This window comes from Lampris incognitus, chromosome 9 (genome assembly GCF_029633865.1).
Source record: "Lampris incognitus isolate fLamInc1 chromosome 9, fLamInc1.hap2, whole genome shotgun sequence".
NCBI classification, from domain to species: Eukaryota; Metazoa; Chordata; class Actinopteri; order Lampriformes; family Lampridae; genus Lampris; species Lampris incognitus.
Window position 1 is genome coordinate 42,286,278 of NC_079219.1, and position 19,186 is coordinate 42,305,463.

Sequence of the window (19,186 nt, forward strand, 5' to 3'; positions counted from 1 at the left end):
TGATTGTGCCCTGTGTTGTCACAATAATGAGGAACTGGTGCGAAGACGGGCTACAGATATTTCAGCTATCAAAATAAAAGTGTGGAGCCCTCGGCCTCTGGCAGTGCTTTCCACTGAAACGTTTTGGAGTTGTGCATTATTTCATCAAGCACTAAGATGGTTCAACAGCTTACTATTTGCTTAAGTAGTAATAACATGCCACAACCATACACCCAAGACTGATTATTTCACAGCTGTGTCTTCCATGTTGTCGCTGTGCATGGATGCAGTTGTGTTTGAGACAGATTTGGTTTATTTTCTGTGTAATATTCTATCATCCTCTTTTCAATGTTGCCACCATGGTTGGGGCGTAGTTTGCTGTAGCTATGTGGAGCCTGACACAAAGCTGGCCACTATACAACATTCCTGGGACTTCAGTAAGTGGAAACTTTTTGTGCACTCTCTCCAGTGGGGAGCTGTGGTTTTAATTAAAAATCAGCTTTTTAGTGGAAATGGACAAATAATTTAATCAAAATCAGTCGAAATCCTCAATTCACACACAAACTTGCTTGTATCTTCTTTGTTCTCTCTAGGCAAGTGTGCGCACGCGCGCGCGCACACACACACACACACACACACACACACACTGATGAGCCAAAACATTATGATCATGGGTGAACTGAATTATGTCAGTCATCTTCAAACCAGGGCACATGTCAAGGACTGGGTGGATCACATATTAAGTAAACAATCAGTTCTCGTAGTCAACATGATGTATGCAGGAGAAATAGGCAGGAGTAAAGGCCTGAGCAACTTTGACATGGGCCAAATCCTTTGACCCAGACAGACGACTGGGTCAGAGCATCTCGGCAACAGCAGGTCTTGTGAGGTGCTCCCAGGCAACAGTGGTGAGTACATACTGGCAGTAGTCCAAGGAGGGACAAACCACAAACCGTCAACAGGGTGTTAGGCCCCCAAGAGTCATTGATGCATGCGCATGGGGCTTCATAGCTGCAAACCAGTAAGAGTGCCCATGAAGACCCCTGTCCACCATTGAAAGTGCCTACAATGGGCAAGCGTGCGTTGGAACTGGCCTTGAAAGAAGGTCGCCTGATCCGATGAGTCCCATTCTCTTTTAGAGCACGTGGATGGCCGTATATGTGTGTGCCATTTACCTGGGCAAGTGATGGCACCAGGATGCACTGTGGCAAGATGACAAACTGGTGGAGGACATGTGATGCTCTGGGCAATGTTCTGTAGGGAAGCTCTGGGTCTGGCCATTTATATGGGCGTCAGTTTGACACGTGCCACTTACTTAAAGATTGTTGCAGACCAGGTACACTCCTCCATGGCAATAGTAGTCCCTGATGGCAGTGGCCTCATTCAGCAGGATAATGCATCCTGCCACACTGCACACATTGTTCGGGAGTGGTTTGAGGAACATGAAGTGTTCAAGGTGTTTCCCTGGCCTCCAAATTCCCCAGATCTCAATCCGATTGAGCATCTGTGGGATGTGCAGGACCGACGAGTCCGATCCACAGCAGCTCCACCTCGCAACTTACAGGACTTGAAGGATCTGCTGCTAATGTTTTGGTGACAGATACCAGAGGACACCTTCAGGGGTCTTGTAGAGTCCATGCCTTGGTGGATTGACACTGTTCTGGAGGCACACGGAGGCCCAACACTATATTAGGCAGGTGGTCAAATTGTTTCGGCTCATCAGTGTATACCAAAAATACACATGAATACACACACAACCCTAAAGCAATTTATTAACCGTCAGCCACTGTCCAAGCTTGGAGTGTTCACTGAGTATTGTTTAATGGGAATCTGACTGAGTTCTTATACGGTATCAGACAAGATGGGACCTCCGTGAGGGAGAGGTGACAGATAGTGTAACCTTTGGGTTCTCGAAAGTGGCTGGAGTATGTTTGTGTATGTATGTGTCTGAATGTTTGTGTGTGTGTGTATGGGTGATGGTCAGGACTGGCGCATGCACTTCGGCTGCTCTAGGCAAAAAACAACTATGCTGCTCCTCTATTTGATGCTGCTAACATTTGCTGTTTCTTGTGGAGCGATGTCGCTAGCTGAGTTAGCAATCTCTTGACTGGCTCGTGGACTTGATGGTAGATTTGAAGGCAGACTAGCATCTGCTCTAGTGGTACTGCTAGAACCTGCTGTTTTTTCCTTGTGGAGAAATGCCAGCAGTTGTTTTGGCAGTCTCGTGACAGTGATGGACTTGACAGTAGATTTGAAGGTGGGTTAGTGCCTGCTCTGGTCTGGTGTTGCTGCTAGTGGTAGCACTTGCTGTCTCGTGTAGAGCAATGGCAGTAGTTGTGCTAGTGGTCTCTTCGTTCGGTGGTGGACTTGAAGGTGCTTCATCCTTGCTAACACACCTGGTGTTACAAGACGATGAACGTGTTCGGCTCACTAAGCATGTGTGATTCACATCTACGGTTGAGTCCGATCGGACAGCGACAGAGAGCAGCTTTAGTTGAGCGAGCTTGAGAGTGAATGAAGAGAGGGAGCGGCGATAGCGAGAACAAACCTTTTTCAAAGGTTATGAATCACCGCATCCACGAGAGGTTCTTCATCATACAGTCATAACTGTGCCAAAAAATATTGAGCTGATAGACCCAGTAGTATGGGAGATTAGCTGCAGATACACACACACACACACACACACACACAAAATTGCTTAGTACTCTTGCAGTCTTAGTACTTTGATCCCAAGAGAGCAGGTTAATGGTAACTCAGACCTACCAACATAACCAGTTGTGGTGTTGACATTATCCGTGTGCCGTGCTGTGGTGAGGAGAGGTGATGTGCTGCCCCCATTCCCTCAGGATCTGACAGGAATTCATTTATTCAGAGATGGGTGGCTGACTGAAAAATCACCACTGTTTTTTCTCACAGAGAGAAAGACAGTAGACTATTTTCTCACGACTTTGAACCTTGCTTTGCAGTAGGGGCGTATCTGTTTTTCTGCAATGTTATTTGCAGATATTTTCATCCTCCTTTATTTTGCATCTCATGTCAGAGCATCGAGAACCTTAACATGCTGTTTGCAGATAGAAAACTTTAAACAGTGTCTCACAAGACTGGACTTCGTTTATGTGCATGCACACCTGCATAGAAAGATGCAGAAGCACGCACACACACACACACACATACACACACACACACACACTGGTAAAAGTAATGTGTGTATTTTCTGGGGTGGGGCGCTACAAGAACAGTAGATATAAAAATTGTCCATTTGATATGTGAGGTTGTGGGTATGCACCTTCCCACATCCACACTTCCAAAAGCTGGGAAAGAGGAGGGAGGAAGGAAAAGGGTGGCGTATGGAGAAGGAAAGAGCGAAGGGCTTGCAGGGAAAGGCAGTGGGAGAAAAAGAGGTGGTGAAGTGGGTAGAATGAAGCAGGAGAGGATCTGGAGAGGCCCACAAATTATTCATCAGTGCAGCGTGGTCAGAGGATGTGGAGCCTCAACACACGGGGATCTACTGTTCATCACTGGCCTGTTTCCTCTCCTTTATACCGAATCCTGAATCCTCCATCCTCCCTCCATCTCCTCCTCTGCACACTACACCCCCTCCCAAACTTCCTCTGATGTCCTGTCAGACTGCAGCATTGTAGACCACACCAGGAGATGCTGTAATGTGTCAGTACCTACCAACACTGTGTGTCCATGTGTGTTTTCCAGGTAACTGGTGTCAACACAGATGCGGGACAAGATGCCAACCTGGAGCATCCAGCTGAACTCCAGCCCAGCTAATGTCTCACTAAGTTAGTCCACTTAAGGAGGTGTGTGTGTGTGTGTGTGTGTGTGTGTGTGTGTGTGTGTGTGTGTGTGTGTGTGTGTGTGTGTGTGTGATAGAGAGAGAGAGAGAGAAAGGGAGAGAGAGAGAGAAGGGAGAAAGTAATGGTGTGTGTTTGTGTTAGCATGTGTGGGTACATGTACACACATTTGTTGATGGTACATATGACCGAATATTTCAGGCTATCATTTGCAAGTTTTTTTTTATATAAGATTATGACAACATATATCATGTGACACCACCAGATGAAGGACTGGACTCTTGGTACGTGTTGTGTTTGTGTTTGTAACAAGCTACCTATTTAAGAATGTATATTTGTAAGTCTGATATACTCATCTTGAACATATTTAATGGACATTTTTAATATTCTTCCGTTTTCTCACCAATATACTGTTCCTGCCAACACTCATCCAGTAATAAAGACACGCAAACAAACACACATCCTTACAAACGAAAACACTGCACACAGTTAAAAAAAAGAAAAGAAAAATCAAATGAGAATGAGAATGAAATTTTTTTGTTAGGGGTTTTTTCCCACCACAACAACATCAGTATTAATATTAATATTACTTATGTCACTTATTTTCATTGTGACTGGAGATGTTGATGTGCACACATACTAAACAGGGACTGATTCCACACACAAACAGGCACGCGCACATGCATGCGCACAAACGCGCGTGCGCACGCACACACACATGCACACACATGCATATGCACACACGCACATGCGCGTACACACACACACACACATACGTGCCCAAGGTGTGTTAGAGTGCAGAGTTAGATGCAATACAGCAACAGACACCAAGAAATTTGTGTGTGTGTATGTGTGTGTGTGTGTGTGTGTGTGTGTGTGTGTGTGTGTGTGTGTGTGTGTGTGTGTGTGAGAAACAGAAAGGGGGGATGGGTAAGGTGTGTATCATACCTGAGCGTCGGTGCTTCCTTGTGTTAAGTTTATGTGTGTGAGGAATAAAACAATAAAGGCAATACGATGTTCAGTGTTATGGTCAGTATGGTCCATATACAGTTTTCATCCTCAGCTGATGATCATCTGAGGTGTCCAGTATCCTACATCACATGTGATTGATCTGAATAATTACTATTGTATCTGATGAGTTATCAGTGATCTCAGATCAGACTGGAGCTTCTCTTCTCAGACTGTAAGAGTGTGCGTGTCTGTTGTATAATGTGTTTGTGTGCATCACGTGTTAGATGTCCCACCACCTTTTCTGTTGATTTTTTAAAAATTGTTGACTTTACTAATTATGTGTGCCCATCAACATCCCACGAAGCTTTGATTTGCTGACCTTTTAAGAAGGCTTGATGAAGACTATCATTTATTACAGGGTTACATTGGCTGGAAGGAGATTTATACTTTTATAGGTGTGTTTTGCATTGCGTGTTTGTGTGAAAAATCTGATAAATATTGAGTCATGAGCATGGCACATAATGTGAAGTACTATAATAACAAACTCTTCCTTTTATAATGCATTTAAAGTCTGCTGGGATGTGTCAGTGCGACACTGCTCATTAACAGGATGGGTAAAGTAACAGAATGGGACACTGCTCGTTAACAGGACGGATAAGGCAGCAGGATGGGACACTGCTCGTTAACAGGACGGATAAAGCAGCAGAATGGGACACTACTCATTAATAGGACGGCTAAGGCAGCAAAATGGGACACTGCCCGTTAACAGGACAGATAAGGTAGCAGAATGGGGCACTGCCCGTTAACAGGACATAAGGTAGCAGAATGGGACACTGCTCGTTAACAGGACGGGTAAGGCAGCAGAATGGGACACTGCTCATTAACAGGTTGGATAAGGCAGCAGAATGGGACACTGCTCGTTAACAGGACGGATAAAGCAGCAGAATGGGACACTACTCGTCAATAGGACGGCTAAGGCAGCAAAATGGGGCACTGCCCGTTAACAGGACATAAGGTAGCAGAATGGGACACCGCTCGTTAACAGGATGGATAAGGCAGCAGAATGGGACACTGCTCGTTAACAGGACAGATAAGGCAGCAGAATGGGACACTGCTCATTAACAGGATGGATAAGGCAGCAGAATGAGACATCGTTACCAGTGACTTGTCACTCAGAGTCCTGTTTGCTAACACATGTATGGATACTGACAAGTGCACATGTGTGCATACACACCCATACACCCTTACACACACATGTAAAAGTGTAAAGAGCTGACCACATCATGCCTTTCTTTATCCTTTGTCTGAAATTTTGTTAAAAAAAAAAAAGGTTTAACATAATTTGCCTTGTTGGTAATGACGTTTCAGTCTTGCTTTAAATTTTCCACAATCTTACAGTGACAGTTATAATTAATGGTAATGAAAGCGAAATAAGTAAATAATTATATTGTAAAATCTTCTAAATATTATTTTCAGAAAGCACTTTTCAAAAACAAACTGGTTCACATTCCATCATATGGTTACTTTTGTGCATTGCTTTTGGTATTTGTTAAGTCTGCCCTGATGCAGTGTAAACCAGTCTTCCATATATACGTGTAAATATGATGACATTGTCAGAACACCGTGGAAGACTTGTACAGAAGACGTGGTGAGGTTTGGTCGAGGAAGACTTGTACAGAAGACGTGGTGAGGTTTGGTTGAGGAAGACTTGTACAGAAGACGTGGTGAGGTTTGGTTGTGGAAGACTTGTATAGAAGACGTGGTGAGGTTTGGTTGAGGAAGACTTGTACAGAACTTGGTGAGGTTTGGTTGAGGAGGACTTGTACAGAAGACGTGGTGAGGTTTGGTTGTGGAAGACTTGTACAGAAGACGTGGTGAGGTTTGGTTGAGGAAGACTTGTACAGAAGACGTGGTGAGGTTTGGTTGAGGAAGACTTGTACAGAAGACGTGGTGAGGTTGGTTGTGGAAGACTTGTATAGAAGACGTGGTGAGGTTTGGTTGAGGAAGACTTGTACAGAACTTGGTGAGGTTTGGTTGAGGAGGACTTGTACAGAAGACGTGGTGAGGTTTGGTTGAGGAAGACTTGTACAGAACTTGGTGAGGTTTGGTTGAGGAAGACTTGTACAGAAGACGTGGTGAGGTTTGGTTGTGGAAGACTTGTACAGAAGACGTGGTGAGGTTTGGTTGAGGAAGACTTGTACAGAAGACATGGTGAGGTTTGGTTGTGGAAGACTTGTACAGAAGACGTGGTGAGGTTTGGTTGAGGAAGACTTGTACACATGGCGTGATGAGGCTTGATTGCTGGCTGTTCAGTGTCACTCTGCTGTGATGTCTGATGGAATAAGAGAGGAGCCTTATTAATTATGTATTAATGAGGGTTAACACCACTGGGTTGTTCTACGATGGGCTTGAAGGATGAAAAGCAGTGTTAGAAAATCAATTATTTTTTATATATTTCTCCTTGTGCACAATTTTTGTGTGTTATAAAAGTTTTTTCCCCTCTCTCCGTCCCTTAAGTACCTTCTGCAGTTGGCAATATGAAGTAAACGTGTCAAAGTGCTGTGAAGTGGAGCTCCTAGAAGCTCTTCAGGTCTCATTGAACTTGAATGATCCTCAACACCTCCTGTCTGACAATTAAAGCTTCTGGTCCTACTAGGGAAGTCTGGGGAAACAGGTTGTGATATTACACATTTAACACAGCGATGGTGGAAACGAGGAACAGCACGGAAATGTAATGTTTTAATTGATTCACACAAAATAGGGGTACAGATGTTGAATGGAAATGTAAAGATGAAAATAAATGACAGAAATAAAGATGGGAATGGCTACAGAGTCCTTGATGTACTACACGCTTTAGATGTAGAGTACTCGTATTTAAAGTAAACCTCTGGATTCTGGTTTTTATCTGCAGACAATGTCACACATCCCTCCTTACCTATAGAAATAGGGAACACTTTTTTAATATAAAGGAAACACTTTTTGCAATCGGTTTATTACTGTGTAGTTGGAAAAGGAGCGGTTTGTTTTCATCCAACATTCAACCTCATTGTGCTAAACCCTTAATCCGTGTTTTTAAGCTTTAATGTTTTGTTTTGTTTTTGTTTTTTTGTACATGGCACTGAACATAAATCTTCACAAAAGGTATGGAAAAAGAAGTGTTGCAGATCGCTTAAAGTAAAAAAATATATTATCCAGTAGAATAGCTGTTGCACCATTTGTTACAACTCGTATGTAATGTTATTATGGAAGATGTAACGTCTGTAAATGTTGTCTATTGTTGTTTTACTTGAAATAAAGTTTATTAATGCTTCAAAGTGTGTAGAATCAGAGGGGTTTTGAGAAGTTTAAACACATCCTTAATCCCTGTTTCCTGTAATTCCTTGGGGTGTGTCAGGAAATCTGCCTGCTGCAGGTTACTTCATCCTCAGTTCCACAGCAGAGACCTTGCAGCATCAGGTATACGTCTCTCTGTATTAAAGCAGATGAATTATGGCTACAGTATGATTAACAGCTGTGCTTTTTGGTTTGGGTTTGTTCAGCACCTCATATCATCTGTGTCAGCTCTCCTCACTGTGGACTCGTTCCTGCGTTACTCTCAAGACATGCTAACAGACTTCATGTGACAATAAGACATCACCGCCCTTTCAAAACACGTTTTCCCTTTGAAAAGCAGACAAAAAGAGCGGAACTAGACTTTTTGACAACACAAGTTGGAGTTTTTAGGTTGCCCCCCCCCCATTGAGCAAAAAAAAAAACATCTTAAAAGTATATGATGCTGCATGCACACTCCCTTTCTGCATCCAGCTCTCACACATACTAGTAGTGTCTTTTGGGAACTTTCTCCTGTTTGCAACATTAGGGATCATCTAGATTTGGTCAACTTCAGCTGATTTCCCCTTGCCAGGTGCTCGACGTCATTTGAAACAGCTCAGATAGCATTGCGTGATGACAGCCAGTGTGTCCATGACATAGAGTGTACTCACTCGTAGATTCTGCCCTCATTCATGCTGTGCTGCACAGACTCCCTGATGCCGGGCTGTTCGTGATACCTGCAGCTGTGCAATAACAAATATCAAACTGCTTTTAGACCCTGGACAAGTCGTTAAATCAGTCACCAAGTATGTTGCAGATAGAGTTAAAAACCAGTAAAACGCGATAGAGACCAGTAGTTGAGGTCATCCTAGTGGGCACTCAGTTGCTTGTCCTGTGTTGTGCACAGGAGCCCGTCTCCCACTGCGCTGCTGTCAGACGCGTTGTCCTAAAGCCCTGTGTTGCATGTGGCTCTCGCACACATGTAACTCTCCTCTTCTTCCCCAGAGGCTCGTATAGTTAAGACTGTAATGAATGTATTGTGGTTGAAAGATGCGGTACTATTCCCATGTGATTATTTACTCGCCACATAATTTAAAAAGCAATGGGGACAAAACTGCAGAATATCGTGCAAAATGTGTTTTGTCAGTAAATTCATATTGCAGCAATGTTTTATTTTATATTATAGTTCTACCTCTCAGATCACGTTATTATGAGAGTAATATTTCAACAGGGTTGGTGGCTAGGAAAATTAACGTGGGTACCGACATTATGAAAGATGCAGACCGTCCCTAAATGTTAGTTAAGTCCCACCCTTCTCCACGCGAAGCAGAGGGAGAGCGGACAGACAGACAGACCGGGGACAGGCGGTCCAGCGTGGGAGAGCCCAGCAGACAAAAGAAGCCGTCGGGGTGGAAGTTGGGTTATACTGTGGTGGAATCGTGGATTTTTGTTTTTTACGTCCACATCGTCTTGCTGAGACGGCGGGGGAGAGGAGGGGGGAGGGCGGCCGGGAGCACTGCGCGTGAACAGGGAAGTAGCTCGGTCGCTACCGAGCAAGGTAGCTTACCAAAGTCTGGCCACAGCAGGCGTGCGTAATTTCCTCGCTATGGATTACAAGAGACTCCCCACCTTCATATGCGCGTCTCTGTTTCTCCATGTGGGATTTCTCGGGGTTGCTGGGCAGTACAGTGACCGGGGAATGTCTGTTCCCGAGCATGGGTTCTGTCAGCCGATCTCTATCCCACTTTGTACTGACATTGCGTACAACGAGACGATTATGCCCAACTTGCTGGGGCACACAAACCAAGAGGATGCGGGGCTCGAAGTACACCAGTTTTATCCGCTCGTTAAAGTGCAGTGTTCCCCCGACTTGAAGTTTTTCCTGTGCTCCATGTACGCGCCGGTGTGCACGATGCTGGAGCAGGCGCTCCCCCCGTGCAGGTCGCTGTGCGAGAGAGCGCGGCAGGGCTGCGAGGCGCTCATGAACAAGTTCGGCTTCCAGTGGCCCGACAGCCTGGCGTGCGAGGCTTTCCCCGTGCACGGTGCCGGCGAGCTGTGTGTGGGACAGAATGTGTCCGATAAGAGCAACCCCGTCCATCCGACCCCACGTGTCACGGAGCCCACTTACGATCACCGGAACGTCAAAGGACATTTCAAGTGTCCGGCTTCTCTGAGAGTGCCGTCTTACCTGAATTATCGTTTCCTTGGACAGGAGGACTGCGGAGCGCCGTGTGAGCCCAAGAAGTCTCATGGGATGATGTACTTCACTGAGGAAGAGCTGAAATTCGCCAGAATTTGGATAGGGATCTGGTCGGTGTTGTGTTGTGCTTCCACCTTATTCACAGTATTAACCTATCTTGTGGATATGAAGCGCTTTAGTTACCCAGAGCGCCCGATTATTTTTCTATCTGGCTGTTACACCATGGTCTCCATTGCTTATATTGCTGGATTTCTCCTGGAGGACAAGGTGATTTGCAATGACAGGTTTGACAACGACATAAGGACTGTTGTCCAAGGCACCAAGAAGGAAGGCTGCACTATTCTCTTCATGATGCTGTACTTTTTCAGCATGGCGAGCTCTATCTGGTGGGTCATCCTGGCTCTCACCTGGTTTCTTGCAGCGGGCATGAAATGGGGGCATGAGGCTATTGAGGCTAATTCCCAATATTTTCATCTGGCAGCATGGTCCGTGCCTGCCATCAAGACCATTACCATCTTGGCAGTGGGGCAGGTGGATGGAGATGTGTTGAGTGGTGTGTGCTTTGTGGGCATAAACAGCGTGGATGCCCTGCGTGGTTTTGTGCTGGCACCACTTTTTGTCTATCTGTTCATTGGCACCTCCTTCCTGCTTGCAGGTTTTGTGTCCCTATTTCGCATTCGTACTATTATGAAGCACGATGGCACTAAAACGGAGAAGCTTGAGAAGCTCATGGTGCGCATTGGTATCTTCAGCGTCCTCTACACTGTGCCAGCCACCATTGTCGTTGCGTGCTACTTCTATGAGCAGGCTTTTCGAGAATATTGGGAGAGGACATGGATCAGCCAGACCTGCAAGACCTATGCCGTGCCTTGTCCTGTCCACAACCACCCGACTATGAGCCCTGACTTCACAGTCTTTATGATAAAATACTTGATGATGCTCATTGTGGGCATCACCTCTGGCTTTTGGATCTGGTCTGGAAAGACTCTCAACTCCTGGAGGAGGTTTTACACAAGACTGGCCAACAGTAAACAGGGTGAGACCACGGTGTGATGTTGCTTAACCCTGGCCCTCACACAGGGCAGCATAGATGCAGACTTAATGATAATCTTTTTAATCTGTTTTGATGGACTTACATGAGAGACTTGTTGCTATGTTTTTAATGTACATACACGTTTTCAGATTTTTTTAAGTATATATTTGTATTTAAAGATCAAAAAGTCATTTAAAAAATGCTTACTCTGAACTTAATGAAGTTGTTGTAGCCAAACATTAGAAGCAGCTGAGATGTAAGAAGGCAGTGGTCTTATGACCCCACTTACGATGGACACCGTTGGGAAAGGATTGTTAATGCCTTTGATCAGCGAGCTGCTGGGGAACATTGGCTCTATTCTAGGAAGAGCAGCGTGAAGGGCAAGTGCTTCCTCGTGCCTCCTTCTTATCCTGCTTAATCGGCTGTAGTTGTGTCCGCTGTACAACAGAGCTGGACATTCTTAAGTGGTGAGAGTGAAAAATAGCGTTTTTGAACATGAAAGATACAACAGATATGGAATGTGTGCTAATAATATGCCACATGATGAGTCACTGTCACACATGTTCATATCCTGTGCCTCAGGCCTGGAGGATCCTGCTCTTCCTCCAGTATAGCACAAATACCAAAGTTCAAGGCAGTCTGTCAGTAATGAAAATGTACATATGATTGTTCTAAATCAGGGTTAGTATTTGAAAAAGAAAAGAATCTGTCCGGTAACGGTGGTATAGTCCAGTTGGTATTGTGTTAATAGATGCTGGAAAGGAACGGACAAGATGCAGTACTCAGAATAGAAACAGACACACACATCAGCATCATCTTTTCCTCTGTTCAGCACCTGAAACTCCGCTATTCTTAGTACTCCATAAATATAGGTTATTGATCATGATTATTATGCTTACTCAGCTCAGTAAGGGAGACAGCTTACCACACGGCAGATGGACCCTTCCAGAAGTAACCAGCCCTACATTTGCTTAAGGAAAAAAATAATGCTGTATAGCAATATGATTTATTGAGCAGCAGCAATTCTTACTGGTACACAGATTTGGCTGTAAAACATTTTACTTGATGACTTCACTGTCTCTTGCTGCCAGATAACATTTCCAACTCTCTAGAGAGGAAAATTTTAGGATATGATCGGAAACAGATTTTGAGACAAGTAACACCAGCGTGATGATTCACTGACAGTAAACATAACCTCTGCCTTCCCTGTTTCTCAGAGGACAGAGGTGAGCACTTCCCTCTCACTTCTTCACATCCCATCAGCAGCATCAGTTCTGAGTTTGGAACAAAACAGGCCTGGCTCATAACTAGGCATCATCTCACACATGCATTGTGTGCTGTGCAGTAATGTGAGCTCAGGTGGACTTGTGTTTAGATGCTCATTGAGTTGGACTGAAGGACCAGTGCTGACCCTCACCTGCATATCAATACTTACGTTTCTGTTCAGTGGTATTTCATGGCTTTGAAACGACTTTCTGCGCTGTGAAAATAGACTCATGGAGAAGGTATTTTATACTGCATTGACAACCTGATGACAATAAACATGTCACCATAACAACTGTCCTGGGTTTGGAAATTGTCTGAGCACAAAAAAAATACAATAAAATAAAAAGATCATATGACAATGTAGTTTAATTCCCTATCAATGCAAAGAAGCTGCCACAAAATATATGCCAAAAATATAAAAGCAAAATATAACTTTACAATAGGGTTGGTTCATGGTTCGTAGCTGGTTCATGATCAAACAGCTTGAAGTGGTTTAAAATATAAAGACTAAATTTATGATTGCATGTTTCTGCTAGTTGAATAGGCCATTTTGGCCAAATGAAGGTGGTGAGGCTGCGTGGCTGAACTAAGACCCCGAGAGACCTTGGACATGAGCATACATACATGATAGTGATGGCTCCTCATATCAGCTTTAAGGTTTGTCTGGCAGTAACATGTATTGATGAAATCAATCCACCCGTAGATGGCTATTTGTGCTTTAAACTTGGATATTTTTGGCTACCGTTGTCTTGAATTTTTAAGGTCCCATATTATGAAAAACTCACCCTCAGTGTTCAGCACATACACATGTATATCTGATGGGCCTACTGCCACACAAACGTTGACAACAGCCCACAAGCCGTTCAGATTTGCAGCAGAGGGGCTTTCATTACATAACCCCCCACCCCCACCCCCACCCAATCTGAGTATCTCCACCTATGGCTTAACAACTAAATTATCTCTGCGAAGGTGTGCCTTTTTTTTTTCTTTTTTTTTTGCAAGTGCTGCACCCGCCAGCAAGCATGCTGTCCAGGCATGGGAAATGCTCAGTTGTTGGATGCACAGACCAACACAAATCTTTACATCGACCCCGCAGCTTCAGAGGACATGAGCTGAGAGGATCATGTTGATTTGGATCGCAGTGTCCCAGCTACAGCTGGCACAAACCTCTACATGTGTGCTAACCTCTTTGTCCTGGACTGCTTTACCAACCTGGCTCACTGCAAACAACAACTGGCCTTGAAAGTTGGAAGTGGGTGTAACACCAATTGTCCATAACCAAACTGCAGACAAGGGAAATGTAAGTATTTAAATAATATTTGTGCTGTGTGTTTCTTTTCCCATTTTGCACCAGCTAACGCTAACAGCTGAGGTAATGGATGTAATTTTCTAAAAAAAGTTACTGCCGTTACTTGCTGGATCCACAATAATGTTTACTGTATTAGTTTAACGATAAATGTGTAAAAAATTGTCAACTTCAGGAATTCCTTTACTTTGCACAACATTGTGTAACTTTGATTAGCGCCCAGCAGTTAACTTGCTCAGAACATTCAGGAACGTTGAATCAGTTCATCTAGACACCACGTTTAGTGGGAGAAACATTTCATCACTCATCTAAGTGACATCATCATTCCTAGCTGACTGCAGGTATTCCCAAACTTATAAACAGCACAGTTGCAAACCGGCATTTGGTTTCATAACGACCAAAACCGACAATCAGTTTCATAGACAAATTGCTGTGGCAATTAATTAAAGTAAAAATGGCCACGTGTACTATTCACTGAGGATTGAGGAATAGCTGCTATCACAGCATTGTTATATGGCAGTAGCAACCCTCTGATTATAAGTTTCGGGATACCTGCAGTCAGCTGAGACTGAAAAGGTCACTTAGATGAGTGATGAAATGTTTCTCCCACTAAAGCTTGTGTCCAGATGAACTGATTAAACTATCTGGGCTTTCGACATCTGGATTATTGAGCATGCAGCAAGATGTTATACTTGAAGACAAATGTTCTGTGTAATTACTTTCTTTGTCAATAATTGATTGATTAAATTACGTGTGTTGGCCCTGTGATGGACTGGCGGCCTGTCCAGGGTGTCTCCTCGCCTGCTGCCCAATGATTGCTGGGATAGGCTTCAGCATCCCCACGACCCTGAGACCAGGATAAGCGGCTTGGATAATAGCTGGATGGAATTACTAAATTGATTAAATTACTTTAAATTACTAGGGCGGCACGGTCGCGCAGTGGTTAGCGCGGTCGTCTCACACAAGAAGGTCCTGGGTTCGAGCCCTGGGGTAGTCCAACCTTGGAGGTAATCCCGGGTCGTCCTCTGTGTGGAGTTTGCATGTTCTCCCCGTGTCTGCGTGGGTTTCCTCTGGGTGCTCTGGTTTCCTCCCACCGTCCAAAGACATGTAGGTCAGGTGAATCAGCCGTACTAAATTGTCCCTAGGTGTGTGTGTGTGTGTGTGTGTGTGTGTGTGTGTGTGTGTGTGTGTGTGTGGGCCCTGTGATGGACTGTCCAGTATATGATGGTTGTCCAGGGTGTCTCCTTGCCTGCCGCCCAGTGACTGCTGGGTTAGGCTCCAGCATCCCCGTGACCCTGCGTAAGGATAAGTGGTTTAGATAGTGGATGAATGATGAATAAATTACTTAACTTATTTGCGATGTATCTGCTACCACAACTACATATTTGAAATGGTGCTAGCTCTAACTTTCCTGCATACAGCCAAGCACATCGCAACAGTTCCCTGCAACATGGGATGTCGGCTGCCAGACGGACCCACCACAGAGATGCACTGTTGGCACACAATTGTCTTTAAGGATTCTTCAGCCTCAAATCAGAAGTGAAGTTTTGTAGCATGATATATTACAACTGCTTTGATAGTCCAGGACAAAGAGGCTTTTATAAATTACCTGTTGCAGCCTTTAGTAGTTGTACTTATACTGTAATATTGCTGTGTATTTCTGTGTATTTATTGGGTTTCATAAAAATACAATTATGTTACACCTGCCGAGGTTACTTTGTCCTGCTAAGTCCACTTGCATGTCCACTGTTCCCTATGCAGCACCTCTGCCCTTTCTAACATCCACACAAATAAAGCCACCATCACAGAACCCTTGTCAGAACCAGGAGGAGGAGAAGGATCCATTTGAGTGCAATGTTTCAACGATGGCTTCACATGGGCTGGATGCTGCCTATGACCCTGCAGACTCGGTTACAGGTTTGACAGAGTCAACAGACATGTCTTGAATTACTCAAATATTCTTAGGTATGTATAGTCATATCATCAGTTGCCAGTTTATTAGCTGAAACTACTACTACTACTTTCGGCTGCTCCTGTTAGGGGTCGCCACAGCAGATTATCCGTTTCCATTTCTTCCTGTCTTCTGCGTCTTCCTCTGTCACACCAGCCACCTGCATGTCTTCCCTCACCACATCCATAAACCTCCTCTTTGGCCTTCCTCTTCTCCTCTTCCCTGGCAGCTCCATATTCAGCATATTTCTCCCAATACACCCAGCATCTCTCCTCCACACATGTCCAAGCCATCTCAATCTTTTCTCTCGTGCTTTGTCTCCAAACCATCCCACCTGAGCTGTCCCTCTGATATACTCGTTCCTAATGCTGTCCTTCTTCGTCACTCCCAATGAAAATCTCAGTATCTTCAACTCTGCCACCTCCAGCTCTGCTTCCTGTCTTTTCGTCAGTGCCACTGTCTCCAGACTATACAACATAGCTCATCTCACTACCATCTTGTAAACCTTCGCTTTCATTCTTGCTGGTACCCTTCTGTTGCAAATAACTCCTGGGTGGACAGCAGTGTCGGTATAGAGAAGTGTGTCCACACTCCCTGTTAGTTTGAACAGTGGACCCCAAGTATTTAGACACATCCACCTTCGCCACCTCTACTCTTTGTATCCTCACCATTCCACTGTCCTCCCTCTCATTCATGCATAGGTATTCCATCTTGCTCCTACTGACTATATACCTCCACCTCTCCAGGCTCTCCTCAACCTGCTCCCTACTCTCACGACAGATCACAATGTCACGCGGGAACATCATCATCCATGGAAACTCCTGCCTGATCTCGTCTGTCAACCTGTCCATCACCACTGCAAACAAGAAAGGGCTCAGAGCCGATCCTTGATGTAATCCCACCTCCACCTTGAACTCATCTGTCATTCCAACCGCACACCTCACCACTGTCACACTTCCCTCATACATATCCTGCACCACTCCTACATACTTCTCTGCCACTCTCAACTTCCTCATACAATACCACACCTCCTCTCTTGGCACCCTGTTGTATACTTTCTCTAAATCTACAAAGACACAATGTAACTCCTTCTGACCTTCTCTATACTTCTCGATCAACATTCTCAAAGCAAACATCACATATGTGTTACTCTTTCATGGCATGAAATCATACTGCTGCTCGCTAATCTTCACCTCTCCTCTTAACCTAGCTTCTATTACTCTTTCCCATATCTTCATGCTGTGGCTGATCACCTTTACACCTCTGTAGTCGCTACAGCTCTGCACATCACCCTTATTCTTTAAAATCGATACCAGTATACTTCTTCTCCACTCCTCAAGCATCCTCTTTCCAAGATTGTGTTAAACAATCTAGTTAAAAACCCCACTGCCATCTCTCCTAAACATCTCCATGCCTCCACAGGTATGTTATCTGGACCAACTGCCTTTCAACTCTTCATAGCTTCCCTCACTTCCTCCTTGCTAATCCACCACAATTCCCGATTCACTATCCACACATCATCCAACCTTCTCTCTCATTTTTTTTCATTCATCAGCCCCTCAAAGTACTCCTTCCGCCGTCTCATCACACTCTCCTCGCTTGTCAGCACATTTCCATCTCTATCCTTCATCGTCCTAACCTGCTGCACATCTTTCCCAGCTCACTCTTTCTTTCTAGCCAATCGGTACAAGTGCTTTTCTCATTCCTTAGTGTCTAATGTCTCATACAACTCACCATACCTCTTTTCCTTTGCCTTCGCTACCTCTCTTCAATTTACACCACAGTTCCTTGTACTCCTGTCTACTTTCTTCATCTCTCTGACTATCCCACTTCTTCTTTGTCAACCTCTTCCTCTGTATATTTTGCTGTACTTCCTCATTCCACCATCAAGTCTCTTTGTCTTCTTTCCTCTGTCCAGATGACACACCAAGTACCTTCCTAGCTGTCTCTGTCACTATTTTTGCAGTGGTTGCCCAGCCATCTGGCAACTTTTTCCCCCCCCTTTTTTTCTCCCCAATTGTACCAGGCCAGTTACCCCACTCTTCGAGCCGTCACAGTCACTGCTCCACCCCTTCTGCCGATCTGGGGAGGGCTGCAGCCTACCACATGCTTCCTCCAAAACATGTGGAGTCGCCTGCTGCTTCTTTTCACCTGACAGTGAGGAGTTTCGCCATAGGGACGTAACGCATGGGAGGATTATGCTATTTCCCCCTGTTCCCCCTCCCCCCTGAACAGGTGCCTTGACCGACCAGAGCAGGCGCTAGTGCAGCAACCAGGACACTTACCCACATCTGGCTTCCCAACTGCAGACACGGCCAACGTGTCTGTAGGGGCACCCAACCAAGCCAGAGGTAACACGGGGACCCGAACCGGCGATCCCCGTGTTGGTAGGTAAGGGAATAGACTGCCATGCCACCTGGACGCCCCCATCCGGCGACTCCTCACTACCACCCAATGCCTGTCTTAAGTTCTCCCTGAACTCCACACAACAGTCTTCCTTCTTCAACTACACCATTTGATCCTTGGCTCTGTCTTCACTCTTTTCCTCTTCATCTTCAAAGTCATCCTACAGACCACCATCCGATGCTACCTAGCTATGTTCTCCCCTGTCACCACCTTGCAGTCTCCTATCCCTTTCAGATCGCACCTACTACATAAGATATAGTCCACCTGTGTGCACTTTCCTCCACTCTTGTACGTCACCCTGTGTTCCTCCCTTTTCTTGAAATCTGTATTCAGCACAGCCATTTCCATCCTTTCTGCAAAATCCACCACCGTCTGTCCTTCCACATTCCTCTCCTTAACACCATACCTGCCCATCACATCCTCATCACCTCTGTTCCCTTCACCAACATGCCCATTGAAGTCCACTCCAGTCACCACTCTCTCCTCCTTGGGTACACTCTCCACCACTTCATCCAACTCACTCCAGAATTCTTCTTTCTCTTCCATCTCACACCCAACTTGTGGGGCGTATACCCTGATAACATTCATCAATACACCTTTGATTTCCAGCTTCATACTCATCACTCTGTCCAACATTCTCTTCACCTCCAATACACTGTTGACATACTTTTCCTTCAGAATTACCCCTACCGCATTCCTCCCCCCATTCTCATTCCATTCCATTCCATTCACACCATGGTAGAAGAGTATGAACCCACCTCCGATGCTCCTGGCCTTAATCCCCTTCCACCTAATCTCTTGCATATGCATTAGTATATCTACCTTCCTTCTCTCCATAATATCAGCTATCTCTCTCCCTTTATCAGTCATAGTGCCAACATTCAAAGTTCCAACTCTCACCTCCACACTCCTACCCTTCCTCCTCTCCCACTGCCTCTGGACATGCCTTCCCCCTCTCCTTCTCCTTCACCCAACAGTA

At 45.0% G+C, this 19,186-nt stretch overlaps 2 protein-coding genes across 2 annotated transcripts in view; both read left to right on the top strand.

The window, feature by feature from the left end:
• Window positions 1–4,955, top strand: part of cdk14 (cyclin dependent kinase 14) — a 278,497-nt gene extending 273,542 nt beyond the window's left edge. The window contains exon 16 of the mRNA XM_056286990.1: window positions 3,688–4,955. The gene's annotated coding sequence lies outside the window, so the exon portion shown is untranslated. The remainder of the gene's footprint in view (window positions 1–3,687) is intronic.
• Window positions 4,956–9,580: 4,625 nt separating this feature from the next.
• Window positions 9,581–11,298, top strand: fzd1 (frizzled class receptor 1). Its single transcript, XM_056285708.1, has one exon. It carries the CDS (start codon window positions 9,652–9,654, stop codon window positions 11,296–11,298), a length of 1,647 nt encoding a protein of 548 aa, XP_056141683.1. The 5' UTR covers window positions 9,581–9,651.
• Window positions 11,299–19,186: the final 7,888 nt, after the last annotated feature.

Bases quoted from the DNA above. Each gene is read 5' to 3' on its own strand.
- fzd1 (XM_056285708.1), top strand. From the start codon at position 9,652: ATGGATTACAAGAGACTCCCCACCTTCATATGCGCGTCTCTGTTTCTC.